Here is a 22957-nt window from a genome sequence, read left to right as displayed (position 1 = left end):
TACCAAGCTATAAGTCTTTGTTTTTTTAACCCTTGCCTTCTGTATTAGAATCAATACTGTGTATTAGTTCTAAGGTAGAAGAGCAGCAAGGGCTAGGCAATGGGGGTTAAGTGACTTGTCCAGGGTCACACAGGAAGTATCTGAAGTTAGATTTGAATTTAGGACCTCCCATCTCTAGGCCTGGCTCTCTGACTACTGAGCCACCTGGTTACCCCCACAAAGCTACAAGTCTTAAGTGGTAGAAATCTCCTCAGAATCTGAAAAGTCTATGTGGACATTTGGAACTTGTAGCCCCTAGTAGTGAGAATAGACCCCAGTAAAATCACAGCTATAGTTTAGGAGTTGCCAAACACACAGACTGCTCCTCAGCATGAGAAAAGCAAACTTTTCCCCTCCCCAAATACTACATGTTCTTCCAAGAAATCACTAGTGCAAGAATTCTATGAGAAACTCTGTTAGATGGTTACACATTGACATATTGAATTATCACCTATAGAAAACTCTGTTTAGAACCATTGAGGTAATCTAAATCCATTGTCTGTTTCTTGTAAATCATTACTAACCAATATCCCTGCAAAAGGCTCACCTGATCCCTTAGCCTAAGTCATTTTCCCAATAAATTGTGTACCCCAACTCATTAAACTTTGTCACTGATAAGCAAGAAGATTGTCTGTGTGTCTTTCTGTCAGTCTGGAGGTTTGGTCCTCTTGTAATTCCAGAATTATTTTTCTCATCCCTGTTTGTTGACCTACAAATAATTTGTCAGGCAGAACTTGACAGGAATTCGGGTCAAAGGAAATATGATTGATCTGAAATAACTTAACTGAGATGGCATAGACTCTTGCTAAATGTTTGGTAAGGTGCCATGAGCTGACCCTGACTCAGATTAGTCTTTTAGTAGTTTAGGTCAGGCAGTCAATTAACATTTATTAAACCCCTATTATGTGCTAGGTACTATACTACCTGCTGGGAATACAAAGAAAGATAAAAGACAGTCCTTGCTTTCAAGAAGCTCAGAGTCTAATGGTGGTGATGATGGTGGAGACAATATGTAAGCATCTATGTACAAACAGGCTATATACAGGATAAATAAGAAACAGTCAACAGAGGGAAGGCATTAGAATTATCAGGGATCAAGACAAGCTTCCTGCAGAGGATGGGATTTTAGCAGGGACTTGAATGAAGGCAGAGAATTCAGAGGAATAGATGAGTACAGAGAACATTTCAGACATGGCAGACAGCTGGTGAAAATATCTGGAGTAGGAGATAGAGTGTTTTGTTTGAGGAACAGCAAGAAGGTCAGTTTCATTGAATCAAAGAGTACTTGGTAGTAGAGGGGAGGAGGAGAGAGGGGATATGTGAGATAACTGGAAAGATTGGTGGGGGATGAGAGGGCAGGTTATGAAGGCCTTTTACTACCAAACAGGATTTTATATTCAATTTGAGAGGTGACAGGGAGACACTGGAGTTGCTTGGATTGGGAAGGGGTCAGATCTATATTTTAGAAAGATTATTTTGACAGCTGAGTGGAGGAAGGACTGGAGTGGGAAAAGGCATATGGCAATGCCACCAACCTGCAGGTTATTGCAATAATCTACCTGTGAGGTGATTATGGTTTGCACCAGGGTGATATCAGTATCAGAAGAAAGAAGGGAGTGTATGTATGAGAGATGTTACAAAGGTAAAATTGGCAGGTCTTGATATATTATCAAGGATTGGATATGGAATGTGAGAGACAGTGAGTAATCAAGGATGACACCTTAGTTTTGAGCCTGGGTGACTGGGAGGATAGTGGTGCCCTCAACAATAATAAGAAAAAGAGGGAGAGAGAAAAATGAGTTTACTTTTGAATATGTTTAGTCTAATGTTTCTTTAGGAGGTCCAGTTCAAGATGCCCAACAGGCATTTGGAGATGTTAGACTAGTGGTCAAAAGAGAGAGTAGGACTGGATAAATAGATTTGAAAATCATTATTATATAATTTAATCCATAGGAGCTGATGTCATCACTAAATGAAATCGTATGGAGGGAGAGGAAGGAGACTGAAAAGGAATGATCAGCTAGTTAAGAAGAGAACCAGGAGAGAGCATCATGAAATCTAGAGAGAAGAAAATATCAAGGAGAAGGGGGTGATTGAAGTGTTAAAGGCTATGGAGAGGTCAAGAAGGATAAAAATTGAGAAAAAGCTATTAAATTTGTTTTATATTAATTAAAAAATTAAAAAAAAATTCTCTCTTAGAATAGATATAAGTATTAGCTACAAAGCAGAACAGTTAGGATTAGACAATTGGGGTTAAGTGACTTGCCCAGGTCACACAGCTAGGAAGTGTCTGAGGCCGGATTTGAATGTAGGTTCTCCTCACTCAAGGACCAGCACTTTATCCACTGAGGTACCCAGCTGCATCCAAAAGGCCAATAGATTTGGAAAACAAGAGTTTATTGGTTACTTATTGGTAATTTCAAACTATTGAAATCAGTTTCAGTGAATGATGATGTCAGAAGCCAGACTGAAAAAAAGAGTTAAGAACAGAAAGGAGAAGTGGAGGCACCTAGTGTAGATGGCCTTTTATTAGAATTTAACTACAGAAGGAAGAGGAAATATAGAATAAGAGGAAATATAGAATAATAACTATTGGAGATTGGAGCAAGTGAAATTTTTTTGAGAATGGAAGAGACATAGACATCTTTATAAGCAGTAGAGAAGTAGCAAATAGACAAGGAGAGTTTGAAGATTAATGATATATTAGGAATGACAGAGGGCAAAAATCTGCTGGAGGAAATAGGATAGAATGGGATCATTTGTGCATGTAAAAGGGCCCAGGCAAGGAGAAAGGCCACCTCTTTATGTGTGGCAGAAGGCATTTGGGTGATGTGAGATGAAATCAGAAGAGGGAACTCTTGTGAAAGGCCTAGTGGCTGAGAGAGGGGGAGCTATGGTAGGTTTTGGTAGGGGTGAAAAGGTTTGGAAGAGTCTTGGTGGTGAGTGGAATATTAATTTAATTAGGGAGGTATAAAAAGATTGCCTTGCAGAAATGAGGGTGCAGTTGTAACATATATTTAGAGTGGACCCACTTAGTATGGTTTCAAGCTTCTCCCTCCTCCCCCAGGATTATTCAGCAACATGTGTGTAGCAGTGAAGGCAGCAAAAGGTGGAAGTGATCCAAGGTTGAGACTTGGCAAGTCTAGCAATATGATAAGAGAGAAATGGACTTAAGATGACAAGGGTAGTTAGGTAGAAGGGTGGATAGAGTGCCAGGTCTGGAGTGGAGAGGTCCTAGGTTCAAATCTGGACTCAGATTCTGCCTAGCTGTGTGACCCTGGGCAGATCAGTTAACCCTAACTGCCTAGCCCTTGCCACAATTCTGTCTTAATTTATACTAAGACAGAAAGTAAAAGTTTTTTTTTTTTTTTTAAAGAGAGAGTAAGAATAGTACACAGAGGGGGAAGGGAGGAGAATGTAGCTAGTTCAAAGGTGATAGCCACAGATAGAGTGATTGGAGGTCACAAAGTGGACAAAGAACAAAGTTTAGTATTGGAAGACAGGAGGAAGGTAGAACTACAATATATTGTGACCAGATAAGGGAATTTCAGGATTTATAAGGATGGAGATGGTGAATTTGAAACTTACAACAAGTTCAAGGGTATAATAGGACTGCATTAAAATAATTTTAGTGGCAGAAGGACCCAGAAAAAAACATTGGGATCTTGCTGACAAGGGATGGTGTCTGTTTAATGCAGGTTGATCTGGTTTTCCTTTTAAGGGGTTGAGGAGGTTGTTTTTAGGTTTGGTTTCCTTGCTACCTTAGAATTATAGGGAATTGCCGTTGCAGGGTTTAGCAGTATTTCCATTACCTTGGGAGAATGTCTTCTGATCTAGCATGGCCAGTTTCTGTAGTGAATGTAAAGGCAGAGAGATGTAACTGTTTTTATTTGAATTGATATCCTTTGATGATCCATTAGTGCCTCATTGCATTCTAATCCTGAGCCCTAATCCCTGAACTGGCATGAGTTTCGTTTGGCTCAGGAGGGTTCCTAAAAAGGAAACCACATCAGGCATATTCAGGAAATGAGTTTGAGGTATCCCTGACTCTTCCTCTCCCCCTCAAAGTAGTTAAACCTTGCATCCTGTTGATTATACAACCTTTATTATAGGGAGGAGTTAGCTTCTGGTTTACCTAGAGTTGTAAGTAAACACCAATTTGGGTGAAGATTTTTTTTTTAACTTTAAGAGGCCAATTTATAAGCCTCAATAAACACCTCTTTACTGGCAGAGCAAAGCTCTGGCAAGAGCTAACCAGGCCTTTTTTTCCAGGATCTTTAAACAACTGGAAACCAAAGGTAGAAACTTGTACATCTTAACCAAGGGCCCTACTGGTAAATCCAGGGAGGGAATTCAGGCTGGGAGTAATATTAATAGAATATGGGTGGGTTACATATGATGGCTCTATATCAAGGTTCCCAGACTGGGAAACAGCTCCACAACTGGTTGGGCCAGTGGCATCTCTGATGAGTGATTGGGTCCTAGGGAGAAGAAAGGGAGAAGTGTAGGCCCAAGGAGTTAATTTACTCACATAATTCTCTTCACAGTTTTCTTCTTACTTAGCTTCAGTTTTTCTCTACATATTCCTTTCCTCTCTTCTCTTCCCTGTCTTCTCCTCTTCTGTCCTGTTCTCCCCTATCCTCTCCTTTCCTTCTCTTCAACATAACAAAGAGTCACTCAAAGTCTGGCTCTATGGCTCTGATTGCAGCATCCTTTTCCTGAAATGAGAAGGGAACATCTGTTGTATCACTAACTTCCTAAACAATTAGAATTCTTGGACCGGAGTTCTCCCTCCAAGGGGGAGAAACTCAGGGCCAGACAGGGCCAATCAGGATCTCTTTATGTGTGGAGAGATATTCAGAGTTTGATAATAGAAAATATGAGGGGCCATATATGCTTGCAACAATAAGCATGTAGGTTTAGTTGGAGAGGTCCATTGGTTCAGTCAAAGGGTTTTCTCTCCTACCAAGTGTAGAGCATATGCATCTGAACCTTTTCTTTAATTCTCAGATCTTCCCTGATCAGTTCAGGTCAAAAGAGAAGCATTGCCAGAATAAGGCAAGAAAATATCTTTCAGCTAGTTACCTCATCTGCATGTACTACACACTAGTGGTTAGCAATCCCCCAAAGGATAGCCCTATTATGACACATGCCTACAGGTTTGCAGTATGCCCTTTAGTACCTATTTCACAGGTTGTTGTGAGATTCAAATGAGAAGGCAGATGTAAATTGCTTTGCAAATCTTAGAATGCTGTATAAATGTTAGTTATTATTATATAGGAGTTTTGTGGCAAGGGAGTTAACATGGCTAAGATTAAGCCAGGTTCCAGGTCAAGAGTAAAATTTACTTTGCCAACTGTTGCCCTTCAACAACTTGAAAAGCAACTTTTATCATGAAACCCCCAAAAGAAGGTGATAGGAGAGTGTAAGATTGATTGCCCAGCCATCACTGTCCTCTTGCTTCCCACAAAGATAGAGCCACTCTTCCTGAAATATGGAGTGAATCATTCCAAACTTATCTATGTGCCCATGTTAAACATGGGCCACCTCATCCTTTGTAACACAATTCACAAATATTCCATGTAATGGGATGGGAATGGGAATGGGGAAAAATAACTCATCAAACTGCTGTGAGAAATGAACAAGCTATTATTTGTAAAATACTTTATAAACTTTAAAGTATTGTATACATGGAAATTATTATTTATTAGCTTCTAGTCATCAGAACATGGTACTGAGACCTCAGTTCCTGGATCCACTATGGACATCTCTAAATTCCTTGGACCAACTCCTTCATTTCTTTTGGAAGATGATAAGCTGTATGTATCTTCTTCAGTCTCTCATCTTGTACAGCAATCTCTATCAGCCTTAAGATGTGCTGGATGATTGTCTGGGTAGATCTGAGGAGAACTTGCCTCTGAGCCCCCTATAACCCTAACCCGTTCTTCTCTAGCTGAAGCTTTCCAGGCAAGACAGAACTTCTTTTGTATCAGTGAGCCCTGCCTGTGATCTCATGCCAGATCAGTGAGCAATAGTGCCTTCTTTGGAGGGAAAGGGAAAGGCTTAGAATCCTATAAGAAGAGGATAGGAACAGCCTCAACATTCTCAGCTTTCCTATAGGCTCCCTTCTACCTGAATGGGAAGGAAAGACCTTTCCAGTAATCCTAGCAAGTGTTTATTGGAGGAAGGAGTGGCTCTGACTTATTAAGATGCTTTCTCAAATGCCATTCCTTCTTTGGGGTCTCATAGTAGAAGTGAAGGTTATCAGAGTCTCAAGTATGGGGGCTGTCTGTGGATCAGATGTCTTCTGTTCCTGGGTCATTGGAGTAGGAATCCTTCCTCTTCATGAGCAGTGCTCTGAAGTCAGACTGGAGGGAAAAGGGATGTTTATTAGCTGACTTTAGTTTAAGCACAGGCTTCACAGTAGGCTCCTGGAGTTACAATTCTCTCTGATATACTATTCTTACAGGACCAACCCTTCAAGTCCTAGTCTTAGCCTCCAGAATCTCCATCTCCAAACAGGAAGATGGATTTTGTCTTGTCCTTAATTCCTTGCCCTGACTCCCTCCTGGGCTAACTGGTAGGAAAATCTCACTACTTTCCCCAGTTCTATAGCAGAATTATGCTAAGACTTCCTCCTAGATCTCTCATCTTGTCCTGTTTGAGAACTCCAAATAACTTGGTTAGATGGAACTAGCATTGTGTTCAGGGTCCTTCAAGATTTCTATTCTTTCCCTTCTAATGCTGAAAATGGCCATGGTTATGTGAGGCTGAATTCTGTGTTCCTGTCTGGCTCAGAAACTTCTCAGCTTCTAGGCCTGCTCTTTAATGGGACATTATACAGATGCCTCCCCAGACAAAGTCATGCCTCCTTCCTCACCAATAGGACCCAGGGCAGGATAGTAGCTATCACAGCCACCACTGTAATAAAAGTGATCAGCAGTAACATTCGAGAACGGCAGCAGCGTGAGCAGGAAGAGCTCGGTGCTGGGGATGTTTCTGAGAGGTCAGCTAGACTCTGCCTGGGCAGTACACTGTCTTCTTCCCCTAGTGGCATCCCATGTCTACTAATGATGAAGATCTGGGGCTCTCGGACTAAGTTGGGTAGCAAGTCCCTAGGAAGTTGGGGGCTTTGATTGAGTACTCTTGTCTGGCTCTGAGAAGGAACCCAGAGAGGATGGGGAATGGTCAGAGGGTTTGTGTGTCCCAAAGCATCCAGAGAAGGCAGGTTATCCAAGCCCACAGGGACTGTCAAGGTCTGAGAGCTCTTTTCCGATGATAATGAGGGCCAGCGGGAGCTCTTCTTACTGAGGAAGGTGACATAACGGCAGATAGGGCAGACAATGGACTTTTGAATCTGTCCGTCCACTTTGCATGAAAGCAGGTACTTGACAAGGCAATCATGGCAGAAGACATGGCCGCAACTCAGTGTCCGGCTGGCTCCCTCTAGGTCCCGAAACTTCTCATAGCACACAGGACACTCACTGCCCACACTGTCCTTGCTCTCTCCTTCTGACATGGCAGCTCCAGCAATATGCAAGCTTCTGCTATGGGAGGCAAAGACAGAGAGCATCAGTAGTACTCTTCTCATTTTATTCCTCTCTACCATAGCAATGTGTAATAGAAAAGACACTGATCTTATGGTCAGAGGACCTGGGTTTGAAACCCATTTAGCTTACTATGTGACCTGAGGTGATGTTGCTTCACTTTTTAGGGTGTCAGTATTTTTGTCTATAAAATGAGGGAAGAGGTGTTATGTTAGATGAGGTACTGTTCAATTCTAAAACTTTATAATCCTCTTTTTTCTCTTCTTGCCCTTTCCAAATAACTCATGACCCAAGATCCTACAAGACTTTGGACTCTCATAGTGGTCTAATCATGGGGGCTGACCTCTAAAATATCATTTTTTCCCTTTGACTTGTTACCTCTTCATGGAGTTAACCTGGGAAATCTCATAATATAGAAGGGAAGATCTGTATGGAAAGTTTCTCTGTTTAAAGTCTTATATTTAAGATGACTCAGAAAAGGATTCAAATTTATAAGACTAAGAACCATTCCCCAGACAATAAATGGTTAAAGAATATGAATGGGTAGTATTCAGCAAAAGAAATTTAAGCTATCAATATCCATGTGAAAAGATGCTCCAAATTACTACTAATAATTAGAAAAATGCACATTAAATGTTCTTTGAGGTTGCCCCATACCTATCAGATTGGCAAAGATAATGAAAGAGGAAAATAACAAATATAGGAAGAGTTGAAAGAAGATAGACACACTGAAGCATTGTTGGTGGTTGTGAATTGGTATAGCCATCATTTTTAAAATTATTATTTTTTTTAATAAACCCTTACCTTCCATCTTGGAGTCAATACTGTGTATTGGCTCCAAGGCAGAAGAGTGGTAAGGGCTAGGCAATGGGGGTTAAGTGACTTGCCCAGGGTCACACAGCTAGGAAGTGGGTAAGGCCAGATTTGAACCTAGGACCTAGGCCTGGTTCTCAATCCACTGAGCTACCCAGCTGTCCCCGGTATAGCCATCATTTAAAGCAAATTGGAAATTTCCCTAAACAGTTACTAAAGTGTGTGTTCTCTTTGTCCCAGTGATACTACTACTAGGCCTGTACTCCAAAGAGATCAAAATACAAAAACAATTATAAATTCTCTTTTTGTAGTTGTCCTAAATTGGAAATTAAAAGAGTGCTTACCTGTTGGGGAATGGCTAAACAAATGATGATATATTAATGGAATGGAATACAGTTGTGCCTTAAATAATAGTGAGAGAGTTTCAGAGGAACTAGGAGAAAAGATTATATAATGACAAAATATTAGGAAAACAATTTTGAAATTTAGAACTCTGATCAATGATAAACCACTATCCTCGAGGACTGAAGATGAAACATGATACACATTTCCTACCAGGAAATTGCTGGATTTATTTTTTGAAAATTTCATTTAATTAATTAATTTAGAATATTTTCCCGTGCTTTCATGATTCATGTTCTTTCCCTCCCCTTCCCCCACCCTTCTTCCATAGCTGACGCACAATTCCACTGGGTTTTACATGTGTCATTGATCAAGACCTATTTCCATATTATTAATATTTGCACTAGAGTTATTGTTTAGAGTCTACATCCCCAATTATATCCCCATTGAACCATGTGATCAAGCAGTTGTTTTTCTTCTGTGTTTCTATTCCCACAATTCTTCCTCTGAATGTGGATAGCGTTCTTTCTCAGAAATGTCCTGGATCATTGCATTGCTGTTAGTAGAGAAGTCCATTACATTCGATTGTGCCACAGTGTATCTGTCTCTGTGTATAATGTTCTCCTGGTTTTTCTCCTTTCACTCTGCATTAATTCCTGGAGGTTATTCCACTTCACATGGAATTCCTCCAGTTCATTATTCCTTTCAGTACAATAGTATTCCATCACCAATTTGTTCAACCATTCCCCAATCAGAGGGCATCCCCTCATTTTCCAATTTTTTGCCACCACAAAGAGCATGTTTATAAATGTTTTCATACAAGTCTTTTTCCTTATGATCTCTTTGGGGTATAAACCCAGCACTGGTATAGCTGAATCAAAGGGCAGAGTCTTTTAGTGCCCTTTGGACATAGTTCCAAATTGCCATCTAGAATGGTTGGATCAATTCACAACTCCACCAAACTGCTGGATTTAAAATATAGAAAAAAAATTGTTTTTGGACCTGGCTTATATGAGAATTTGTTTTTCTGGATTAGTCATACTTGTTATCATGATTTTATTTTTATTTTTTACTGGTCAGTGCGAGGAGAGGAATAGTGAGAAGAAAAGATAATGTTTGCAAAAACAAGTACTTTTAAAAAATTACAAGAGAAAGGCAATCTCCAATATCCTCATTGTATAATTCATGATTTAATTCTATTTCTCCAAATGTGGATAAAAGAGATTTCTGGTTCTTGTACATGCATTTATGGTAACAAATATAAAAAATACATAATGTTGTCATACAAAATGGCAATAAAATATTACTGACCCATATTTATAAGAATAATTTACACATATATTATTATGTTTTAAGAACATATATAGGAGGCAGCTAGGTGGCTCAGTAGACAGAGAGCCAGGCCTGGAGCTGGGAGGTCCTAGGTTCAAATGCAACCTCAGACACATCCTAGCTGTATGACTCTGGGCAAGTCACTTAACTCCCATTGCTTAGCTCTGTTTTGGTGAACCTGTGGCAAGTATGCCAGAGGGGTTTGCTCCCCTCCCCCTTTCTACCACACCTTTAGACATTTCCCACATCACCTGGCCCTCTTCCCATCAGTACTATGGGAGTGCTTCCTCCCTCCCTTGTCTGGGGTATGTGAATGTGGTTTGCACACTCAATCTCTAAAAGGTTTGCTATCACTGGCTTAGCCCTTACCACTCTTCTGGCTTAGAATCAATATTGATTCTATAATGGAAGACCAGGGTTGAAAGAAAGAAAGAAAGAAAGAAAGAAAGAAAGAAAGAAAGAAAGAAAGATAGATAGAAAGAAAGAAAGAAAGAAAGACAATATCTATAAAGTGCTTAAGGAGGAATTTGTAAATATTCTTTAAGATCAAATTTTCACAGTTATACAACCAACTAAAGGGTATAGACAACTCAAGATTCCACTTGTTTTTATTGTTTGATGACTATTAAAAAAAGGAATCAAGGGGGCAGCTGGTTGGCTCAGTGGATTGAGAACCAGGCCTAGAGACAGGAGGTCCTAGGTTCAAATCTGGCCTCAGACACATCCCAGCTGTGTGACCCTGGGCAAGTCACTTGATCCCCATTGCCTAGCCCTTACCACTTTCTGCCTTGGAGTCAATTGACTCCAAGACAGAAGGTAAGGGTTTTAAAAAAAAAAAGGAATCAATTCAATAAAGCAAAATGCATCTTAAAGACTTTCGAACAAGGTGATTTCTAGGCATATTTCAAAATCAGACAAAATTCCTTAAAAACACAAAGGAGACATTTTGCTTGATAATCTGATTATTAAAGTCAAGTGAAGCATAAGACAAGGAGATGTATGTGAAACAGAGGTATATCATGAAGGAGATCTAGCACAAAATACACATTGAAGAGTAGGCAGATCTAAGACCAAGATCCCCAAGAACAGCAATGCCTCCCCAAACCACTAACTGTTCTTCCAGGTGTGGTCCCTTAGTCATCATATAGGGGAGCAATACTTGTGGAGCAAGTCTGCCACTACCAATACCAACTGCTGATTGCTACCATCAGCCAGGTACCCCCAAGACCCTCAGCTCAACCCCTAGATCATAAACAAGCTGTATCCTTCTTGACTCTTCAAGTAGGAGCCCCTCTTGGGCTAAGCAAGAGGTTTCTTCAAGCATCAAGTTGTTTTGGGTACTCCTGGCTTCCAGCTTTGAGAGAGAAGACAGAAGAGGCCAATTCTACTTTAGGATGTGAAAGGAAAAGACTGGGAAGTCAGATGAGGATCTGGCAGTCTCCATCATGCCCTTATCTGCAGCTTGCAATGCTAGAGACTTTAGAGAGTTTCCTCTTGAGGGAGATAGATCTAGGACTCTTAGTTGAGTTTAGTTATCTTACTCCATTACCTTGAATTGTCTGGCATATATTCTCCTATGTATATGCCTTCTCTGATTTCTGTTTGGCTATAAATGGAAAAATGGATTTCTTTCCTATTTGCAATGTATATTCATTATGAAAGTGGTTATTTGGTGGGAAAGGGGTCAAAGTTTGGATATAGAGCTTGGGGTCATGCTTTCCCCCGGTAATGACAGAAGCATAAGAAGTTGGATTGAAACTGATCATATACCCTCTACAAAGAATATTTAAGGGAGTAAGCAGATATAAATCTGGCTTAGTATCTCTCTCTGATGAGAGCAAAGTGGCAGTCTCTAGCTTCAATTTCCTGTTTTTCTTTCTGGCAGGAAGGAAAGTATTTCTTGGAGAAGAATGGGAAGAGAAGAGGCTAGAGATGTCTATTCTGCTTCTTTTGAATATGTCTGAAAGGATTACAGTTTGATTTGTTGGGCCAAAAAAATATTTAACAGGGGGTAGGTAGTTAATTGAGGGGAGTTCCTGATCAATTAATCCCTCAGTTTGATGAAATAACAGGGCATGAGTCTTAGTTTAAAGGCATCCAAAGGGCATCTCCCTGTGGAGTGTACAGTGATTCCTCACCTATCACAGGAGTTATGATCCAGAGACCCCAGTGATAGCTGAAAATCTATGAAGTAGCAGGAGAGCAAACAGATTGATCCTACAGTCACTGAGCCAATCAGTGCCCAGGATATAGAACAGAGCATTGTGGTTGGTCACCTTTCATTACATAAGCCAATAGTGTGTCATGTACAATCTCATGTGGGCAAATTTGCACAAGTGGTAGTGGCATATTGCATTTCCATTGTGTACAGTATGGTATTCATCTACAAAATCCTGAGATACAGCAAAAACTCCGCAATACAGAATTAGATTAAAAAAAAAAACAATAACAAACGACCCTACGATACAGTGAAACCACGATATAGCAAGGGACGATTGTATACATACTTGGGGATCTCTTGATGATTGGTTGAGGATTAGAGGGATAGACTCTTGTCAGAAGAATCCTTCTTCTCTATGATTCTTAAAAGTGAACTGACACACCAGTTTGATCTTTTTCTTACACAAGAGAGTAGGAGATGGAGGTAGGGGAATGGGGAAGAAGATTTATTACAGAATTACATGGCAAATGAAGATATCTGCATATTCACTCAACATAATCAATGCTCTTGAATCCTAAATTCCTATGTGGAGGAAGGGGGATTTTTCATTCTCTAGGCAGCATGATCCCAAGATTTAATCTTCTAATCTGAGAAGAGAGATTTCTTGGGCAGTGCCAGCCTTGGCTTAAGCATTCTCAAGATCAAGAGCTCTCAAGTTAGAGAATTTTGTCAATGGTCAAAGAGGAAGATTTCATCAAGATCATCCTTCTTAGAGAGGGCACCTTGCTATGAAGTCACAGAGAACTACTAAAAATTGGCTAATTGAGGCCCAGAAGAATGAAGGAAAGAAGATCACTAGTATAGCCTCTGTTGCTAAAGCATTAAAATCATATCATTGTATGGCTCAGTGAATAGAGAGCTAGGCCTAGAGATGGGAGGTCCTGGGTTCAAATCTAACCTCAGATACTTCCTAGTTATGTGACTTTGGGCAAACACTTAACTTCCATTTCTTAGTTCTTATTGCTCTTCTGCCTTGGAACCAATACATAGTATTGATTCTATGATGCTCAAAATAAGCCAAATAAATAAAGACTCAAAAGGTAAAGGCTCAAAATAAGCAAATGTTATTGGGCTGAAGGGTGGCGGAAGATATCTGGACCTTGCTTACTTCCCTCCTCTCCATTCCTCACTTTTACCATTAGTAGATTGTATGTTGCAAGTGTTAATAGGAAGGAAATTGCTTCCTCATAAACCTCAAAGTATGTTTACCTTCTAAAGGGAATCTAAACCACAGAGTAGCATTACAAGTCTTAGGACTGTGGTAGGAGCAACCCAGTCCCACAAGGACCAAACTAGTTCTATTTCTTAAAAGATATTGAAACTGTCCTTGAGACTTCATTGGCTCTGGGGACTAAAGGCCACTGAGCCTCCTTTCTGGAGCCCTACATACTAAATCCAGGGTGAGTTATTTGGCTCCTTCCTTAGACTTCTGACAGATAGACCAACATGACCCAGGCTTGATACAGAGAAGTTGTGCTCAGATGAATCAATAGAATGTTTCCTAAATATTCTTTGCCTGCTATGGTCAAATAAGTCTTTTGTTAATTGTCAGTTGTCTATCTTAAACCTGAGTTACCAGAATAGCCTGATTCAGGACTGGCTTACTACAAAAGGACAGAGTTGAATTCAATGGGAAAGAAGATGTCACTGGATGGTCAAAAAACTTGCTCCAAAAGCAATCTGAAATTTAGTTCCTTTCTGGGGGAAGTTCATGGACTATTGGAGTGCTTTATATGTTTCACTATCTTTTTAGGAGCACTTGTAGGTAGTTTACATCTCCATGTTTTGTTTAGGATTAAAGGTTGTCCCACACCTGATAATTACATTGTTTCACTGATCTTCTTGTACAGGAGCTGGAGACATCTCTTACTCACATTGGGGTAAATCTAGGCACGAGTTATATCATGAGTATAGCAGTAAATTTTCTTGTAGCAATTCTAGGTGGGGGGAAATGAGTCACAGAAAATTATTCTTTTGGAGTTGTTTTTCAGGAGCTTATTTGGTTCATGTGAGTCCAAAATTTTGAGGGGTCTTGGGCCATGAATTACATAAATGCCCTCAGAACTATTACCTCTACCCTAGATCTCCTCTTTGTGTGCTTGGTCTGGTCTATTTCCTTCTCTCCAAGAAGAACTTATAAATTGCAACTTCCTTTTGCTATTTTGCTTAGTGATTTCATTGTGTTATGAATTTAGTAATCATCTTTGTACAGATGATTCTCATTATTTATCCAGACCTACTATCTCTTCTGGCCTTTAGTTTCATCTCCAACTGTATATTAGATATCACAAAATGTATGTTCCAGAGACATCCTAAACTCAACATATCCAAAACAGAATTCATGATCTTTCCCCCAAATCTTCCCCTCTCTTTAAATTCCATGTTATTGTCTAGGGCACCATCATACTCCCAATCGCTTAGACTTGAAACCCAAGTGTCAATGACATACTCAGTTGGGGCCCCCAAAGGGTGGCAAGGAAAATGACAGACACAGTTGAGTGTCAGGAGGGCTAGAGGCATTGATAGCAATCAGGACCACTTTATGGAAGTTACATCTACTTTTATATGGGGGGAAAACAAGCTGGGGATTTTGCACAAGTTTCCACTTACACAATGAAGGTAAATGATTTTCAAATGTGGTACAAATGATTTGGTTTATCTCATTGAATATAGACAGAGTTTTCTAAGGCTGATAAATCAATATGTCAATATGTAACCATCTAAACCAGATTCCCAGAGAATGTGGTTTTTGGTTGGAACATCCAGTTTCAGTAAAGAGAGAGAAGGAGGCGTTGAATCCTCAGGTGAGGAGTGAGCTACGTGTCTGACTTTAGCTGAACTATGACTAACCCAGAGTCTTTGTTACTGGGGGGGATTTTTAGACTTTCCAGAGCTTTGCTTGATGGATGCCCTTGCTGTTCTTATGCTGCCTCCACACCCAAGTGCCATTTTTGACTCTTGACTCTCTCTCACTCCCCAAATCCAATCTATTGCTAAAGTCCTGTTAATTCTGTCTTTGAAATATCTCTTGGGTATACCTCTTCTCTTCTCTGACAATGCCACCACTCTGGTGAAGGCCTTTATCAACTCACTCCTGGAATACTATTTCAATAGTGTTCTATATATTCTTTTTTTCTGTCTCACATAGCTGTCACACTAACCTATCCTCCACTTAAGTAACAAAGTGATTTCCCCAAACCACAGGTCTGACTGTCACTGCACCTGCTCCATTCAGTAAACTCCAGAGGCTCCTTGTTACATCCAGGATCAAATGTAAAATCTTGTTTGGTGTTCAAAATCCTTCATAATCTCACCCCTTCCTAGGTTTCTGGTCTTTTTTACACCTTAATCTCATCAACTAAATAACATTGGCCTCTTTACTTTTCCTCAAACAAAACTATCTATCCTCTGACTCCAGGTGTTCTTACTGCCTAGAATTCTCTCTGTTCTGTCTCTTTGGCTTCCTTTGCTTCTTCCAATTCTCAGCCAAAATGCCACCTTCTGAAAGAAGTCTTTCCTGGTCTCTTTATTGTATCTGACTATTTGCATGTTGTCTCCTGCATTAGATTGTGAGCTCCTTTAGGACAAGAATCCATCCCCCCCTTTCCTTTGTATCCCTAATATTTGGTACTGTATCTGGCACATTGCTTAATAAATGCTTGTTAATTTGACCTCTGGTTTCATTTATAGTGAGAATGTCAAGTTTGGTATGACTCATTCCCCCAATAGTATATTCAGCATAGTGGACACTACATTGTTAGAGTTCATATATCATAGTGCCCTGATGACTGTAGGAGAAAATAGTTTGTTGTAGATATTTTGACAGATCTTTTTCATTTTAAATCTATTAATTGTATTTCTTTCCATTTCATCCCAAAATGCCCTTAGGATGATCTGGCCTAGTTTGGCTTTTCAATAAGCTTTCTATAAAATTGCTTTTCTTCCTAAGGTCTCTCTCTTTTATAGAGGTGATATTTCTCATAATCTTCCACTGACTGTTCACTTTAAGATTTTATAAATGAGCATTTTTTAAAACTAACATTTTCCTTGGCTGCCATATCTTTCTGCTTTACAAGGAAATCAAGTGTTTACTGGTTGAGGATGCTTTGAGGTTTTTTGGGGGGACCTTATTGTGGCAGTTGGGGTTAAACTTACTAGGGTATATAATTAATAAACCAAGTTGATGTTTGTTCCAGATAGCCCTCATTTTCTGATGAGAAGAACTTGTTTAAGTGGATCAAGTTGAAATTGCCTCAAATGAAAGCCATATCTCCTAATTTTTATTATTTTGTCTAATTTGGTAATGATTTTTATCTTTATTCTGTAGTAAAGGATTTTAACAGGGACAAGTTGACAGCAAGAGATCCTGCAAACCAAGATTCCACACAGAACACACAGGCAGTTTCTGAGGGCAGTTGGTGAACTCCTCTGGAATAGAGAGAAGCTGCTGCTTTTTCTCTAGCAGTCAGGAGAGCCAAGAGGGTTTCTGTCTGGTATTTCTGGGGTGGACCTAGAGAGCCAGAGATTCCCTCTTTTTTTGGCTTTCTTGATATTCTTCCTGTCCTTATTGCTGTTGCTGTGGTGCTGCTACTGCTGTCAAGTGGATTTCAACAGAGCTGTTACTGGGACTACTGCTTGACTCAAAGAGGACTCCTGGTTGTGAGACTCTTTGGCTCTTGTCCTGGTTTCTACCAAAATCTCCTAGCCTTAATAACTACTGTAAGAATTTAGTTTAGAATAATTATAGAAGGTATAAGGATGTTAATCTCTGTTTGGTTTGAGTTAGTTATTCCCTAATTCCCTTTCCCCCCTCCTCTCTTTAGCTAAATAAGCCTGTTATTTTTATAGCTCTAATAATCCAATGGTATGATTGTAAACAGATAGCTAACTCTGAGATGACTCACATTGACAGTGAGTTTTCTCTTGTTTGTTAAAATATAATACATTTCATTTTTAGTGATGTTATCTGGTACTAACCATGTCTAGCATCTTTTGATTCTTTTCTTGAAGGAAGTGTTTATAATATATAAGTATGTGGCTTCTATGTTTTCTCTAGGCTTCTGACCTCTATTATTTTTTACTCTTGAGTCCCGTTTTCCAATATACTTTTCCCCTTCCTCCATTATGTATTGAAAGTTCTTTGTAAAAATTTCTCCATTTCCTCATTATGTTGGTATATAAATTGCAATTATCTTTTGGTGGTATTTTTGTAAATGCTTATCAAGCATATCAAAGTAGGAGAGGACCAACTTTTATTTTTTATTTATTTATTTTTCATAAAAAAAAAACAAAACAAAACCAAACCTTACCTTCTGTCTTGGAGTCAATACTGTATATTGGTTCCAAGGCAGAAGAGTGGTAAGGGCTAGGCAATAGGGGGTTAAATGACTTGCCCAGGGTCACACAGCTGGGAAGTATCTGAGGCCAGATTTGAATCTAGGACCTCCTGTCTCTAGGCATGGCTCTCAATCCACTGAGCTACCCAGCTGCCCCCCAACTTTTTTTTTTTTTTAATAAACCCTTACCTTCTGTCTTGGAGTCAATACTGTGTATTGGCTCCAAGGCAGAAGAGTGGTAAGGGCTAGGCAATGGGGGTCAAGTGACTTGCCCAGGGTCACACAGCTGGGAAGTGGCTGAGGCCAGATTTGAACCTAGGACCTCCCATCTCTAGGCCTAGCTCTCAATCCACTGAGCTACCCAGCTGCCCCCAGCCCCCCAACTTTTAAGTGCAATTACATTTCTTGCTTTGGGACAAGATAAAAATAATTCTACCAATTCTCTCATTTTTTGGTCTAAGGAAGATCTGTAAATTGCAACTTTCTTGTGTCTTTTGGTTTCATTTATCATAATTATGATTTCATTTCTTCAATAGTATGTGCTTTCATTGGTTATTGGACAAAGATATATTTAGAATACTGACAGTCAAGTAAATGTTCATAGTTTTTTTTTAAAACCTTTTACTTTTGGTCTTAGAATCAGTACTAATTATTAATATTAAGGTCTAGGCAATGGAAGTTAAGTGACTTTGCCCAAGGTCACACAGGTAGGAAGTATCTGAGGTCACGTTTGAACCCATGACCATCTCTAAGCCTGGCTCTTAATCTACTAAGTCACTCATTTACTCCTCTCTCTACTCACAGTTTTAAAATGATTCTTAGCACCCTCTTCTTTTTTTTTAAAGTTCTATATCTTTTGTTTTTATGCCATAGACATTCTTTAACATTTTCCCCTCCATAGAATCCTCCTTTTTCACAAAACAAAACAATTAAGTAAAACCTTATCTGACAGTATTTGTCTGTTCCTTTTCCTGCCACCATCACTATAGAAATGAGAAAAGGCCATATAGGACTGGTGTTAATTCTGCATATTTCATCACTTCACAGGTTTTCATGGCCAAAGAATTCATCACTAAGTGACCAATCTACTAGTAGTAATGAGACTCTCCTTATTTGGTTAAATTGATTCTCAGAAAACAGATGATGCTGATAACAGATATATTATATGAACTTTTCATCTCTGACACTGGACCTATTTTGCATGAATGAATATTTGGACTGAAAGAAAAATAACAAGAAGTAATAACCCTATAATTAAGTATTCCTGGAATGAAGCACACATAGCAGTCATAGCCATTATCCATTTTTCATGTATCTATTTTTAAGACAGGCCAGACTCAGTCTGTCATGTTACATACACTACACTCTCCATGGTTTTACAGCTGTCAATGCCCCAGCAATAGTACTTTAGGCACTTTATAAGAATGAATCTTCAGAGAATATTTCATAAGAATCTGAGGGGTAGGAATAGATGTCCAAGAAGATTCTGTGGTGCACAGTAATTTGATCAATATATTAGAATGGAAAGATTATTAGCAATGGCAACCACCAAATCCTTGTTCAATGTTACTCTTTATAATTATGCTTTGTTAAAATATTGTTTTGATAATTTTAGGCATGTGGAAGTTCAGAAAACAGGAATAACAACCAAGTTTAAAGTATGTTAAGAAAATAGATGATTAAGTTCAGATAAAGAAAAATAGATCATAGACTGTATATCAAGAAGTGATGAAAACCGGAAGAGAGGTGGAACAAATTAGAGATATAACATGGGTATTGGTGTGAGAGAAATATGGAACTAGAAAATCTTAGAAGAACTGAAAAGGATTGTAGACATCATCTAGTATTTATGAACTTTCTCCTATGCATAAGAACAAATATAAAAATTAATCTTGGTATAATTGTAGGGAATAAGGTAATAAAGTTATCAGACACACACATACACACATATTCCATTAAAATTATAATATCAATGTTGGCAAGACCCTTTTGACCAGGGAGTTTCAATTAACTCATTGTAATCAGCATTTCAGTTTCCAAGACTGATCAGCTATCAGGGAATATTTCATAAGAATCTGAGGGGTAGGAATAGATGTCCAAGAAGATTCTATGGTGCACAGTAATTTGATTAAGGTATTAGAATGGAAAGCCTTTTAGCAATGGCAACCACCAAATACTTGTTCAATGTTACTCTTTATCATTATGCTTTGTTAAAATATTGATTTGATAATTTTAGGTGTGTGGAAGCTCAGATAACAGGAATAATTGATTCAGAACTTTCATTGATTGATGGATCATAGATTGATAGCTTCCAACATAGTTTTTTTTGGTTTGGAGGAGAAGCTTCATATCTGAATTCCCCATGATGTGCTATGAAGCACCAAAGGAAATACTAGTTGGAAAACAATTAGAGATAGAAATAATACTTCTTGAAAAGTGATAAACAGAGAGAGCTGGTGGAAGATAAGCAGGTGAAAGATATAAATCACAACAAAAAGATTGAGGATGTGTAAATAATAATTAGATGATAAAGTATAGAATCATAGATTCATAGAATATTAGAGCTAGAAAGGACATTTAGGGATCATTAAGACCAAGGGTCATAAACTTAGGGTTTGTGAATTTGCTCGTTTTTAAAAAAATATTTTGATAACTTTGTTTCAATATACTTGGTTTCCTTTGTAATCTTATGTATTTTATTTTATTAATTTAAAAACATTATTCTGAGAAGGGGATCTATAGGTTTCCTCACACTGCCAAAGTGACCCATAACACAATAAAAAATTCAAGAACTCCTGTTGGCAACTGGATAGATGATCAGTGAATTGAGAGCCAGGCCTAGAGATTGTTGATCCTAGGTTCAAATCTGATCTCAGACACTTCCTAGCTGTGTGACCCTGGGCAAGTTTTGCCTAGCCCTTACTCTTCTTCTGTCTTAGAATTGATACACAGTATTGATTCCAAGATGGAAAGTAAGGGTTTAAAAATAAAGCAACCCTGATCTATATTTATCGATTTTTCTATGAGGTCATAAAAAAATATGGAGTATAGAGGAAAGTGGAGGGCATATTGATCAAATTCTATGCATACCTATGATATAGCTGATAATGATAAAGATATGATAGAGAGTAGATTATACAGATATATAGATCATAAAAGCAAATGCTAAACAAACAAGGAAGCATTTATATATGCTTATGTGTATATTGCACATGTGAATATTCTGTGAATAGATGTGTGCATGGATGTATGTGTGTATGAGTGTATGTGTATGTAAGGGAAAAGATTTCCCAAGAGTGACTGAGTCAGTGTTGGTCCCAGGTCATCACCCTATTCTAGACTCCCTTACCTTTGCTCAAGAATAATTTCCTGATGAAAGATAGGTCCTCTCTCTCTCTCTCTCTCTCTCTCTCTCTCTCTCTCTCTCTCTCTCTCTCTCTCTCTCTCTCTCTCTCTCTCTCTCCTCTTCCTTATGCTTTTCCATCTATAAAAGAAACGATACCAGCCACTGCTTGCTATTTCTTACCTATTTTTTCTTTTTTTCTTTCTCCAATATTTTTTCCCTGAAGCCTCCTCTCTCTCTCTCTTCCCATTTCTCTGTCTCTGTTTCTTTCTCTTTCTATTTCTCTGTCTGTCTGTCTGTGTCTCTCTTCTGTTTCCAGCTCCTCTCCCTTATACCATTTCTAGTTACTAAGTTCTGAATATAGTGTATATAAGAGGAGAGGAGAGGTCCATAAACATAACATGAAATTCTTTCCCTCACAATCTAATAAGGAGAGCAGACATGGATATGAAATAGTTAAATTATAATGTAAGACTTTTGGGTACTATATGAGTAGTGCAGAAAATAAATGCTGCAAGAGCTCAAGGTGCTTATTGTATCCTTAAGTATAGCTTGAGAAAGCACTAATGAATAAAGTGGGTCTTGAAAACACATCCTTTCAAAGTGGAAGACAAGGAGAAAAGAGGAGAGAATAGAAGAAGCCCCTAATACCAAAACAAGATGATGAGGATACATAATCAAACAGAAAGGAAATGAACAAGGTCAGGAATACCAAGCTTATTGGAATTAATCCTCCTTTTATACGGTGCAATGCAGTCAAACTGGCCTTCTCTGTTCCACTTGAGTTTGCATCTCTGTGCCTTTCTTTCTTTCTTTTTCTTTTTTTTTAAACGGTCTGGCTTCCACACTTAGAATGCATTCTACCTCACCTCTGCTTCAGAATCTCTCTCTTCAGGATATATTATAGCTCAAGACCTTTCCTGATTCCCCCAGCTGCCAGTGTCCTCCTTCCCAAAATTCACTTGTATTTAATTACTCTGAATTTCTTTCTTTCTATCCTCTAGCATAGTGCCTCATATATAGAAGATGCTACTAAAAATTACTTATTGGTTGGTTCAGGTCCATCCATACAGTAGGAAAGAAGAAAACTGACTTTTTAGGTTGAGGGAAAAACATTGCTCTCCTCTTAGGACCTCTAAGATCTTTTCCAACTTTAGGATTCTAAGATTTTTTAAGATTCGAGAATCCCAAAATTCTATAACTCTAAGATTGTTGGGTTCTCTGGTTCTTTATTTCCTTGTGTCTTCTGGTTCAAATCACTTGGATAGCTTTCTAATACTTGAAGCACTAGCTAAGCTCAGGGAAAATAGTCCTTTCTCCTTTCTCCTGTCTGGTGAGGCTGAGCTGTTGTTATTCCTATGACTGACAGTGTTCTTTAAGGGATAAGCCTTCCAGCTTCCCCAAAACAAGACCCTTTAATCTTCATCCAGGTTTTTAACCCCTTGGAACAGTAACCATGTCTCCCCACTTTATCTACATAGGCTTCTCCTTAGTTTCAATCTAGTCCAAGGAAAGCATCTGACATCCCCCATACACCCAACCAGTATCCCTGCCCAGGATCATCCCTCCCTACTTCATCTCCACCTCCCTCACTTCCAAAACCCCATCTTGAGCTAGGTCTCCCCAGACTCACTTTGGCCCAGATGAGATGACAGGATTCTACCCATCCACTTAACACCTCCATATGGGTCCGGGGTGAGGGCTAGACAGCCAGGGTTGGGACCAGAGAGCAAATGCCTCCTCCCTGCTGGTTTTCTAATGACTCTGATGGGGAGGGAAGGACAGCTCTTGGGAAGTGAATGTAGCCCAACCTGTTTGAAGCCATGAAGCTCCCCTGTAGGGCTGGGGATTTGCCATGAGTTGGCATCAGGTGACTTTAATAAGGAGAGTGCAAAGAGAGTAACCTGTCAGAGAGATGGGTTCTAAGAGATGAAGAGGGGCTTAGACAGTAGAAAAGATGAGCTGTCATCTTGAAGAAATCTTA

At 39.1% G+C, this 22957-nt stretch overlaps 1 protein-coding gene across 3 annotated transcripts; it reads right to left on the bottom strand.

Moving 5' to 3' along the window:
• Window positions 1-5688: 5688 nt before the first annotated feature.
• Window positions 5689-22752, bottom strand: RNF222 (ring finger protein 222). 3 transcript variants are annotated; one of them, XM_001363988.3, is made up of 3 exons: window positions 22607-22752; window positions 6920-7583; window positions 5689-6407 (listed from the first exon to the last, which is right to left on the bottom strand). In XM_001363988.3, the coding sequence occupies exons 2-3, from the start codon at window positions 7556-7558 to the stop codon at window positions 6336-6338; spliced, it is 711 nt and encodes a 236-aa protein (XP_001364025.2). In that variant the 5' UTR covers window positions 7559-7583; window positions 22607-22752; the 3' UTR covers window positions 5689-6335. The 3 variants fall into 3 exon arrangements, with proteins under 3 accessions (XP_001364025.2, XP_007483182.1, XP_007483184.1); XM_007483120.2 differs by having other exon boundaries at window positions 6920-7586; window positions 22607-22751; XM_007483122.2 differs by having other exon boundaries at window positions 5689-7586; window positions 22607-22751.
• Window positions 22753-22957: the final 205 nt, after the last annotated feature.

Source organism: Monodelphis domestica, chromosome 2, assembly GCF_027887165.1.
Source record: "Monodelphis domestica isolate mMonDom1 chromosome 2, mMonDom1.pri, whole genome shotgun sequence".
NCBI lineage: Eukaryota > Metazoa > Chordata > Mammalia > Didelphimorphia > Didelphidae > Monodelphis > Monodelphis domestica.
The sequence above is the reverse complement of the archived record's forward strand: the minus strand, read 5'-3'. Positions and strand labels throughout refer to the sequence as shown.